Source organism: Pelodiscus sinensis, chromosome 24 (assembly GCF_049634645.1).
Source record: "Pelodiscus sinensis isolate JC-2024 chromosome 24, ASM4963464v1, whole genome shotgun sequence".
Taxonomy (NCBI): Eukaryota; Metazoa; Chordata; order Testudines; family Trionychidae; genus Pelodiscus; species Pelodiscus sinensis.
The window spans coordinates 12,907,069-12,918,968 of NC_134734.1; the positions used below are offsets into that span (position 1 = coordinate 12,907,069).

The 11,900-nt window shown below is 48.7% G+C and overlaps 1 protein-coding gene across 1 annotated transcript; it reads right to left on the reverse strand.

Annotated features, from left to right (window-relative positions):
• Window positions 1-419: 419 nt before the first annotated feature.
• Window positions 420-4,132, reverse strand: LOC102445629 (serum amyloid P-component-like). Its single transcript, XM_006115187.4, has 2 exons — window positions 3,975-4,132; window positions 420-1,273 (listed from the first exon to the last, which is right to left on the reverse strand). The coding sequence occupies exons 1-2, from the start codon at window positions 4,036-4,038 to the stop codon at window positions 660-662; spliced, it is 678 nt and encodes a 225-aa protein (XP_006115249.1). The 5' UTR covers window positions 4,039-4,132; the 3' UTR covers window positions 420-659.
• Between the last annotated feature and the right edge of the window lie 7,768 nt (window positions 4,133-11,900).

Genomic DNA, 11,900 nt, shown 5'->3' on the forward strand with positions numbered 1-11,900 from the left:
TACTCGAGCCTTTCTCTGTGTGATTTTTGAGAGGCTCAGGGAGCATTCATGTGATCTAGCTGTGTCTGGAGCATCGCCTGCTGTCACACTGATAACAGTGCCTGTAGAGGGTTGCTGCTTGTGCATTGTGAGAGACAACTCGGGGTGAAGAGATAAGGAGGCACAGCAGTACCCTAGTTCCAAGCTGTACCCCCTGGGTCCTGTCTCTGTGGAATGGGGGCCATGTCATTCCAGTGAGTGTGTTTGATATTGAACGGGATCCTCTTGGATGTTTCTCCCAAGGAAGAGCTGACTCCTTTGCAGGTGAGGAGCCTAGAACTCTCAGAGCCCATGGACTGAATAGGACATAAGCCGGGTTCGCTTTCTGAGACTGCACCTACTGGGCTAGGCTGGGCTGGGATTCTCACTATGCCTCAGACTGCAGAGCAGCAAATCAGTTCATTTATTGGGATACAAAATCAGGCCAGTCTTTGGACAGAGGGAAATACCCAAATGACACACGCACCGGGGGAGGAGTCACAACAGTAGAGGTTAATGCCAGTTTTGCTCAGAAGCCACAGGCCAATGTGCATCACTATTCTCTGTCGTGCACCCCTAGAGTTTAGAGCCAGATGGTGAAGCCCTGGTTCCCAAGGCCAGGCTCCATTTCAATAGGGCCCTTATTTCAGCAGGGGTTTCACTACCACATAGCCCTTAATCTCATACTGCAAAGCGCCCCAACTCAGGAGGGAAGGAGGCAAACGCAAATCACCGCTGGCAGCCCGCATGGCTTCTGTCACAGTGGCCAGGTCCCACATATACACATCAGTAAGTTCCCCTACAAATGACTGCTTGGCATCAAACCCACCCCCAACCGAGTCCTGGTCCTGCCCCAGGACAATCAGACCCTGGTTGCTGATGGAGTAGCCTTTCTGCAGCCCCTTCCTAGGTAAGGGATTCCAGTTCACCCAGAGCTCGGCAATACCTGTGGCAGATTCCCAGCCGACACAGACGTGCTCCCAGCCTCTGCTTGTGCCTGTGTTTTCTGGGAATGTGAAGAACACCTTTTCCCCCCCAACAAATAGTGCGATCAATCCCGGTTTCTCTTTGAAGAGGAGGATCTCGTTGCCCTTGTCCCTGGCCTCATAGGAGAAGAGGCTGTAGGGCCGGGTCAGGTCCGTGAAGTATCTGAGACACATGGTGAAGTTCTGAAGGGGACCGTTGTGATTCATCTCCAGGACAACGTGGGCATCAGCAGATTCCTTGGGAAAAACAAACACCTGCCCTTGGAGATCTGTGCGGGGACATGAAAAGCAACGGCTGAGATCTCATCATGCTGACAGCTTCTCATTAATGCAACTTTCTAATGTTCCCCAGCAGCTAGTACTCCAGCCCTGGGCCTCCTCCTGCTTCCCAACCCCAGCACTGTACACAGCTCTGTCAGACAGGATTCCCAAATTCTAATTGCAGAAACTGAAACTCCCTTGCCCTGCCCCTCCCTCAGCTCTTCCCCAGGTACCCTCCCCTTCTCCAAGGCCCATCCCCATGCACTCCATCCTCCCCAACAGACACCATTGCTCACTTACCCCCACCCTCACTCATTTTCACCAGGCCGAAGCAGGGGGTTGGGATGCAGAAGGGCAGGAAGGCTCTTACTGCATGTGCGGGCTCTGGTGCGGGGCTGGGCGTGAGGGCTATGGGGTACAGAAGGGAGCTCCAGGCTGGGACTGAAGGTTCAGAGCATAGAATGTGGCTTTTGGGTGGGGTTTGGGGCATAGGAGGGGGTACAGACTCTGTACCGGGGATGTCGGCTCAGGGATATTAGAAATGAGGGGTTCAGGGTCCAGAAAGGAGCTCGGGGATTGTGGTGAGGGAGAGGATGTGATCTCTAGGAGGCAGTTTGTGTACAGGACGGATGGTCAAGGATGGAGCCGAGGGGTTCCGAATGTGGGAGGGTTGTAGGCTATAAGAGGTGCTAGGTGAGGGAGGGGGCTCAGGGCTGGGGCAGGCAGCTGAGGGGTAGGAGGCGGTTGGGGGTGCAATCTCCAAGAAGTGGTAGCTTCTCCTTCCAGCCTATAGGCAGAGGTGCAGCCCGGTGGCTCCATGTGCTGCCCTGGCCTGCAGGCCCCACCTCTGTCAGACCCACTGGCTGTGGGTCCCGGCCAATGGTAGCACAGGAGCTGGCCTTCGGGGAAGAGGGGAGGATGTGCCTGCAGGTGGGGGGGCACAGGGAACCACCTGGCTGTGCCTCTGCGTATAAGCCGGACATGCTGGCTCCTTCCCTGCTGCAGACACCACACTTAACGGGCCGGTCGGTGGTGTTAGCCACAGCCACCAGGGTCCTTGTTTACCCAGCTGTCCTAGATGAATACTGGACACCTGGCAGTTCGGGGAATCTTTGGGTGCAGCTCTTGCTGTGTCAGGCCTGGGCCTACACTTATCTCTGCCGAAACTGCTCTGTCCTAGGCCGCCGCACCAGCTAGAATTATCAGGGTGTAGCCAGGTCTCCCCTACCTCATCCTCATAGGCCCCTGGGTCAAAGGCCAGGCCTGCCACATCCCAGTGTTGCTTCTCCCCAAAGCCCTGCTCCCCTCAGTCTTTCCCCTGGCCACTGCATCTCACGGGCAGCCTCCGGGGGGAGGGGCGTGTTTATAAGAAACACATTCATGTAGGGAGGAGGGCAACAGAGGGAGATGACGTTAAAGGGTCATGCTGGAGCCTCCATTGCCGGCCCAAGAGTGGAAGTTTTCTCAAGACTCTAGTCTCGATATTAGTGCGAGGCAGGTCTCTGGCTTGTGCAAATCGGGGTGATCCAATTCTGGAATCTACGGACCTGGCCTGCCTCACGTCCTGCACCCCAGTGGCAGAGGGAGAAGTGTGGAAAAGGCGTGGAGAGGCCAGACACGCCAGAGGACACACACAGAGTCTGGGGAACATCATCCAACCCCCCCCCCCCCAGATGTCAACCTCCACATGTCAGCAACCATGAATTGCAGCCCCGAAATCAAGCGCGTATAGTGGAAGTGTTCCCCTGCATTTTTGCTCTGCCTGCCCCACCACCCTTATTTCTCACAGTTAATTTTATCTCCCTCTTCCAATTGTACTTGGCCCCTGCAGCTCCCATCAGGTTTGCCTGTCCCCTGCCCAGCAATTAATGCTGTCTCCAATTCCGCCCTCTGAGTATGGCCCCCAGCCCAACTTTTGCTCCTCCTGGGTCTCTTCAGCTCTCTCGCCAGACATGAATGTGGCTGCAAAAGCATCCGCTCCCCTGGCAGGATCACACCCCTCTAGTCCTTCCCATGAGGGTGCTGCTGTGGCCAAAGCAGAGGTACCATCCCATTCCCCAATAGCTCCCAGGAGGGAAGGGACTAGACTTGCACTGCGCAGCTGGTGTCTGCCCCTTCCTTCCGAGCTCCCCCCGCTCACCCCCCGTGAAGATGGCTCTCGGTTGTTATGTGGGGAGAGCTATTCCTGAAGAATCTGTGATTGGTTCTTCTGCCACAGGAGGTGGGCAAATGGGACAGGCAGCCAATCAGAGGAATCTGATTTCCTAGAGCATCTTGTGTGATGGGCTGACGGGTCTGGGTCTGACCAATCCCGTCTGTGAGAACATGGCGGGAGCTGGCGGCGCTGCGCAGAGGAGCCAGGTTTGGTGACCCAGACGTGCTGCAGACCTGGGGCTCCCCAGCCAGAGGGAGCTCAGACAGAGCTCCCTCAGACCCCCACTGCACAAAGCCCCACCAATGCTTCCCACCAGGCTCTGAACAGGGCGCTGCTGCCACCCCTAGGAACAGCCAGTGCACCGCACCCTGAAGCCTGACACAGGAGACTCAGAACAGGGCTGTAGCCACAGCTGGGTGTTTCTGACAGGTTCCACTGTCCTTGGTAATATGAGGCAGCAGGATTTATTTACCCCCCCCTGGAGGCCACGCTCAGCTGGGTCGTTCTCTGCCCAGCCAGGCCTTGTCCCCTGGTGCAGCCGGCGCTGCCCCTACCTGTCTGGGCGACGGCTCCTGAGAGGCCAGTGAAGACGAGGAGCCACAGTTGCGGCTTCACCATGTTTTTCACTGGCAGAGTGACCAGAAAACAGAGAAGGCAGGTGGGAGGCTTCTCTGCCTGGAACCTGTGTCCAGGCAATGCCAGGATGCAGGCACGGGGACCTGATTTATCCCTGAGGGGAGGTGGGAGGAGAAATGTGCTCAGCCAATCCCATCCCAGGGGTGGAGTCTGGAATTCCCCTTTGGATCCAGAGCTCATCATGTCACCATCCTGCAGACATTGTTTCTTCCTGTGCAGGGTAGATAACTGTGTACCCAGCACTGCCCATTGACAGAAAAACTCCCTGTCACAAGTTGGATCAAAGGGGTCCCCTTAGGGCTGTCACCCCAGTGTGCCGATCATGCCCCTTGCCAGTACCTTCTGGTTGCCCCACAACCCTGTTCTGCTGGGCCAGATGCTTTGGTCTTCCCCAGACAAGGCGCATGGGTGGGATAACAACTCCCCAGCTAAATAACAAACACCAAACCAGCTCAGCTCTGGAAGGGTTCAGCTACAGAGACTTGCCAGAATCCAAGAGTACAACCCTCAAAAGGGACCTAAGTCCTTCTTCTTTAGAATAAATATTTTACACAGAGAAAGCTCATAAGTTCACTCTCTTTATCAATGAAAGAGGGAGATGCACAGTGGTTGTTCCCTCTCAGGTAACAATTATTTACACTGGATTTGATAAAAACAAGTGTTTTCATTAAACATAAAAAGTGGGATTTAAGAGAGGTGCAAACAGATCAAAGTAAGTTACTAAAGCCATGTCTCTACTAATGTGGAAGTTTGTAGTAAGGTACACAACTCCAGGGCTGTGTCTAGACTGCACCCCTTTTGCAGAAAAGGGATTCAGATTAGACAAAGCGCAAATGCAAATGAAGAGGGGATTTAAATCTTCCCCGCTTCATTTGCATGAACATGGCTGCCGCTTTTTTCTGGCTCAGGGCTTTGCCAGCAAAAAGCTCCAGTCTAGACGGGGATCTTTCGGAAAATAAAGCCTTTTCCAAAAGATCCCTTATTCCTCTTAAAATCAGGAATAAGGGATCTTTTGGAAAAGGCTTTATTTTCCGAAAGATCCCCGTCTAGACTGGCGCTTTTTGCAGGCAAAGCCCCGAGCCGGAAAAAAGCGGCAGCCATGTTCATGCAAATGAAGCGGGGAAGATTTAAATCCCCGCTTCATTTGCAATTGCGCTTTGTCTAATCTGCATCCCTTTTCCGCAAAAGGGGTGCAGTCTAGACACAGCCCAGGTGTGTTCATTGTGTAGCAGGAGTCAAAGTGCCTTGATTCGAACTTTGGCGCCATCTCTACAGTGAGAGTCTAATGGGAGTAAATTCTCCCATTCAATTCCTTACTTCTCGCAATGTGAGGAGTACCATTGTCAACAGGCGCACCCACAGTGTTCATTGTCGCTGGCCTTTACTACGCCCACTAAATCACACGCAGAAAGATCGACAGCAGCATCGATCATCCAGGAAGTGAAGATGTGGCCTGAGGCAAAGGAAACAAATCTGAAGATGGTGGTGATGGCTTCCCATTCCTTAAACAGAATTTCCCCAGGGGAAGAACCCTTTGCTTTCTCTCCCCCTCTCTAGGGGAAAATATCAGATTCAAGATGGATTCCAGCAGCAGCAGGTGGTATGATCACATGTCTTTGTAGGACCAACCACAGTTTGGGCTTATAGGACAATAAAAAGCCATTCACAGATCGTTGCCTTGAGCAGGGGCCATTAAACCCTGAAGTCTGGCAAATGGCTCTCGCTCCAAATAAGCAGGTTTGCACTTCATATTTCTAGCTTCAGGTATAAGAAGGACACATGCTCCCAAATAGAATATACACACTGATGGATGCTCGGGTTCTTGACTGATAAGTTACTTGACCTATTTTGCATGTTAATATTCAAAACCATATTTCCATTCAAAGAGGGGTGCATAGTGACCCACTCCCCATTCATACAGGTACTCCTGATCTTCAGCCTGCACCATCCCATCTATCAAGTCACCTCCTGGACACTGACCTATTTTCAGTGTGATTTTTTATTCTTCTGCAAAGCAATCTGGCTGTCTATGGCTTCATCAAACACCGATGGAGACCAGTAGAAACTCCTGTCTTGATTTCCAGAGCTCTAACTGGGCCTCTCAATACAAATATCTAGTTCTTAGCAATGTTATTGTAGCCACGGTAGTGCAAGGATATGAGATAGATAAAGAGGATAATAGGTAATAGGTTGTACCTGACCAGTTTCTGTTGGAGACAAGGTCAGCCTTTGGTACTTCCTGTGAACTCATGAGCTCCGGGAAAGGTAGTTTAAGCGTTATGGCTAAATACATAGTGGGGCAGCTTATTGGGCATGAGGAGTTAATGTTTTGTAGGAAACCATTCAAGATGAACAGGGCAGATACCCCCTCTGCAGATGGTAGGGAAAGGGGGAGGGGCTTTAGTGGAGGCAGGTTACTGGAATTAACCTTAAATCCAGTGTCTTCATTAAGTCCATGATTTTTGGTGTGTTCTCCTCCAAGCACCACCCTCCTGCAGCTCCTATTGGCTGTGATTCCCGGCCAATGGCAGCTCTGGGGACAGAGCTTCCCTGTGCTCATGGTGCCACAGCTCCCGCCAGAAGGGCCAGGGAAGGAATGGCAGTGCTCGGAGCCACTTCCCCATCACCCTACCAGGAAGGGCTGGCTTGGAATAGCCTAAAGCTCCTTTCTTAATCAAGCTCTACTCCTAGGATCAGAGGTGTTTCTCTCTCCTCTGGAAGAGGAAACTCCCTGCTGGGACCAGAAGAACATTGAAGATTTGCCGTAACCATGCCAACAGCCAATAAGTGGAGCCAGGAGTGGGAAAAAGATGGCAGCACCACTCCCAGTCTCTGGGAGGAACTCCGAAGGACAGTGCCTCCCATCACAGTCACTGGGACCCATAACCACACTGCTGTGTAAATGTGCCATAGGAATAAGAAGGAGCAACATCCAAAAGTTTTTGTCCATAGACTTAGGGCTGAAAAAACCCAAAGTTTGAGATTTCCAAGGTCAGGCTTAGCTAAGTGATTGCCAAAGCTGTGGATTAGCAGATCTGTATCAAGGGGGACCAGAACCCATTTCTGATTGGACCCGAGAATGGGATGCTGATGGCTGGCCACACCCCTTTGGTCATTTCTTTGAGGAGCCCTTTTCCAGACCTCACCTCTGCCTTGTGTAAGCCATTTGCCTCTAGACTTTAGGGAGCTTTTTCCCTACACCCAGGCCAGGGGTGAACAATTTAGGAATCAGGGAGACAACAGCAAGGGCCCAGAGAGGACATTAGACCATGGCCACCAGACTGCTGGGGCCTCAGCAACCACTAGGCTGACAGTCCAAGAATGTTCTAATAAGAATATAACAGTAGGGATCTATTATCGACCACCTGGCCAGGATAGTAATAGTGACTATGAAATGCTAAAGGAGATTAGGATATGTCTACACTGGCATTCGAACTTGCAAATGAAGCCTGGGGTTTATATATCCCGGGCTTTATTTGCATGTTCCCGGGCGCCGCCATTTTTAAATGCCCCATAGTTCAAACTACCTGCCCGCGGCTACACATGGCATGGACTAGGTAGTTCAAAATAAAGCTCCTAATTTGAACTACCGTTACTCTTCATTGCACGAGGAGGAATGGTAGTTCGCATTAGGAGCTTTAATGCGAACTACCTAGTCCGTGCTGCATGTAGCCGCGGGTAGGTAGTTTGAACTACGGGGCATTTAAAAATGGCGGCGCCTGGGAACATGCAAATAAAGCCCGGGATATTTAAATCCCGAGCTTCATTTGCAAGTTTGAATGCCTACATTAACCACCCTAGTTCGAACTAGGGTGGTAGTGTAGACATACCCTTAGAGAGGCTATCAAAATAAAGAACTCAATAACAGTGGAGGATTTCAACTATCCCCATATTGAGTGGGTACATGTCACCTCAGGACGAGATGCAGAGACAAAATTTCTTGATACCTTAAACTACTGCTTCTTGGAGCAGCTGGTACAGGAACCCACAAGGGGAGAGGAAATTCTCGATTTAGTCCTGAGTGGCGAGCAGGATCTGGTCCAAGCGGTAACTATAACAGGACTGCTTGCAAATAGTGACCATAATATAATAACATTTAACATTCCTGTGGGGGGAAGAACATCTCAGCAGCCCAACACTGTGGCATTTAATTTCAAAAAGGGGAACTATGCAAAAATGAGGAGGTTAGTTAAACAGAAATTAAAAGGTACAGTGACTAAAGTAAAATCCCTGCAAGCTGCATGGACACTTTTCAAAGACACCGTAATAGAGGCCCAACTTAAATGTATATCCCAAATTAAAAAACATAGCCGAAGAACTAAAAGAGAGCCACCATGGCTTAACAACTGTGTAAAAGAAGCAGTGAGAGAAAAAAAGGCATCTTTTAAAAAGTGGAAGTCAAATCCTAGTGAGGTAAATAGAAAGGAGCATAAACACTGCCAAATTAAGTGTAAAAATGTAATAAGAAAAGCCAAAAAGGAGTTTGAAGAACAGCTAGCCAAAAACTAAAAAGGCAATAAAAAAATGTTTTTTAAGTACATCAAAAGCAGGAAGCCTGCTAAACAACCAGTGGGGCCCCTGAACGGTCGAGATACAAGAGGAGCACTTAAAGATGATAAAGTAATTGCAGAGAAACTAAATGAATTTTTTGCTTCAGTCTTCACAGTTGAGGATATTAGGGAGATTCTCAAACATGACCCCTCCTTTGTAGGTGAAAAATCTGAGGACTTGTCACAGACTGAAGTGTCATTAGAGGAGGTTTTGGAATTAATTGATAAAGTTAACAGTAATAATTCACTGGGACCAGATGGCATTCACCTAAAAGTTCTGAAAGAACTCAGATGTAAAATTGTGGAACTATTAACTATGGTTTGTAACCTATCCTTTAAATCAGCTTCTGTACCCAGCGACTGGAAGATATCTAATGTTACAACATTTTAAAAGGGCTCTAGAGGCAATCCCGGCAATTACAGACCAGTAAGTCTAACATTAGCACTGAGCAAATTAGTTGAAACAATAGTAAAGAATAAAATTGTCAGACACATAGAAGAACATAATTTGCTGGGCAAAAGTCAACATGGTTTCTGTAAAGGGAAATCATGTCTTACTAATCTATGAGGGTATGTCTGCACTACCACCCTAGTTCGAACGAGGAGTAACAGTAGTTCGGAATAGGAAGCCTAATCCGAACTACCTACTCTATGCCGCGTGTAGCCGTGGGCACGGAGTCCGAACTAGCGGGGATTTAAAAATGGCGGCACCCGGCAAGATACAAATGAAGCCCAGGAAATTCAAATCCTGGGCTTCATTTGCAACTTCGGTTGCCTACATTAACCACCCTCGTTCGAACTAGGGTGGTAGTGTAGACATACCCACAGAGTTCTTTAAAGGAGTCAGCAAACATGTGGACAAGGGGGATCCAGTAGATATAGTGTACTTAGATTTCCAGAAAGCCTTTGACAAGGTCCCTCACCAAAGGCTTTTAAGTAAATTAAATTGTCATGGGATAAGAGGGAAGATCCTTTCATGGACTGAGAACTGGTTAAAAGACAGGAAACAAAGGATAGGAATAAATGGTAAATTTTCAGAATGGAGAGGGGTAACTAGTAGTGTTCCCCAAGGGTCAGTCCTAGGACTAATCCTATTCAACTTATTCATAAATGATCTAGAGAAAGGGGTAAACAGTGAGGTGACAAAGTTTGCAGATGATAATAAACTGCTCAAGGTAGTTAAGACCAAAGCAGACTGTGAAGAACTTCAAAAAGATCTCACAAAACTAAGTGAGATCTCAAAAGCAAAATGGCAAATGAAACTGAATGTGGATAAATGTAAAGTAATGCACATTGGAAAAAATAATCCCAACTATACATATAGTATGATGTGGGCTAATTTAGCTACAACTAATCAGGAAAGAAATCTTGGAGTCATCATGGATAGTTCTCTGAAGACGTCCACGCAGTGTGCAGTGGCAGTCAGAAAAGCAAACAGGATGTTAGGATTTATTTAAAAAGGGATAGAGAATAAGATGGAGAATATCTTATTGCCCTTATATAAATCCATGGTACGCCCACATCTTGAATACTGCATACAGATCTGGTCTCCTCATCTCAAAAATGATATACTGGCATTAGAAAAGGTTCAGAGAAGGGCAACTAAAATGATTAAGGGTTTGGAACGGGTCCCATATGAGGAGAGATTAAAGAGACTGGAACTTTTCAGCTTGGAAAAGAGGAGACTAAGGGGGGATATGATAAGAGGTATAGAAAATCATGAGTGGTGTGGAGAAAGTGAATAAGGAAAAGTGATTTACTTGTTCCCATAATATAAGAACTAGGGGCCACCAAATAAAACTAATAGGCAGCAGGTTTAAAACAAATAAAAGGAAGTTCTTCACGTAGCGCATAGTCAATCTGTGGAACTCCTTGCCTGAGGAGGTTGTGAGGCTAGGACTATACCAGGGTTTAAAGGAGAACTAGATAAATTCATGGAGGTTAAGTCCATTAATGGCTATTAGCCAGGATGGGTAAGGAATGGTGTCCCTAGCCTCTGTTTGTCCGAGGCTGGAGATGGAGGGCAGGAGAGAGATCACTTGATCATTACCTGTTCAATTCACTCCCTCTGGGACACTTGGCATTGGCCACTGTTGGCAGACAGGGTACTGGGCTGGATGGACCTTTGGTCTGACCTAGTATGGCCATTCTTATGTTCTTATGTTCTAATGCTGCTGCCCCCTTCCCTGATGTCTCATTTCTGACAATCTCTGGTTGTGTCTGTCGGCCTCTTCTGCTTATCCAATCAGTGCCAACCTCAATCAGCTTTGCAGCTGGTCCCGTCTGTTGCTCACAGGCTGGAGCTAGGAGTGGGGGGAGGGCTCAGGGCTGAGGTAGGATATTGGGTGTGAGCAATCTTACCTGGAGCAGCTCCTGTTTGGTGTGGGGGGAGGGAACAGGAAGCTCTGCAGCTTGACTGGTAGGATGGTCACTTTCATGAGCAAGTGCAGAATGTTGGTACAGACAGACTCCCATTGTACAAAGCGGGTGCCAAGGCTAACTGGGCTTCCTATGGCAGATTCCAGCAGGAACCGTTCCCATCCTGATGCTCAGTCCATGAGCAAGAGATGTAAGACTCGCACACTACTTAGACAGTGAGTCTGTCTGTGGTTCAAAGTGGGGCATGGATCTATCTAGGAGCGGTGGGTGATGGGACTCTCATATAATTGTTGGTAACTTTAATACAATAGATATAAGACAATCCCATGACGATGTCCTACACTAGTCTTCAAATAAAGGCAAAACCACAGAGCGGTGTGTGGAAGAGAAGGTGACTGACTTGTGCCAGGATTGTAGCCAAACTGCAGCAGGGTATCCAGAGCCAACCATGTTTCCCTTCCGTCATGTTCCCTTCCATGAACCGTCATTACCAATAACGGCACTAGAATTCTAGGTATGACTGGCTCCAAAAAGTGAATTTGGAGGCCAAGGGACTTCACATGAGGCTAAGGGATTTTATGGAGAAAAAGGGATCATTCCTGGCACAGGCTCGGTGTGGCACCCTGTACCTCATGCTGTACTCTGGAGCCCTAATATTCACCTTTGTCGTAGAGTTATGGTCTATTTCATACAAAGCCTGCCCTGTAAAACAGCATTTGAAAGGTGGTGAGCAGCTAAAACCCATCGGTCAGTCCAAGTATGAGTATGTATTTAAAGTTATAACTGTGATCTGTGTGATTATTACTGAAAGACTTTGTAAGCTTGAGAGTCTCTACTACTAAGGGTTGATCCACTCCTATGAGTGCTAGGTGACCATTAGTCAGCAGGGGAAATGGAAACAAGGGTTTGACAATG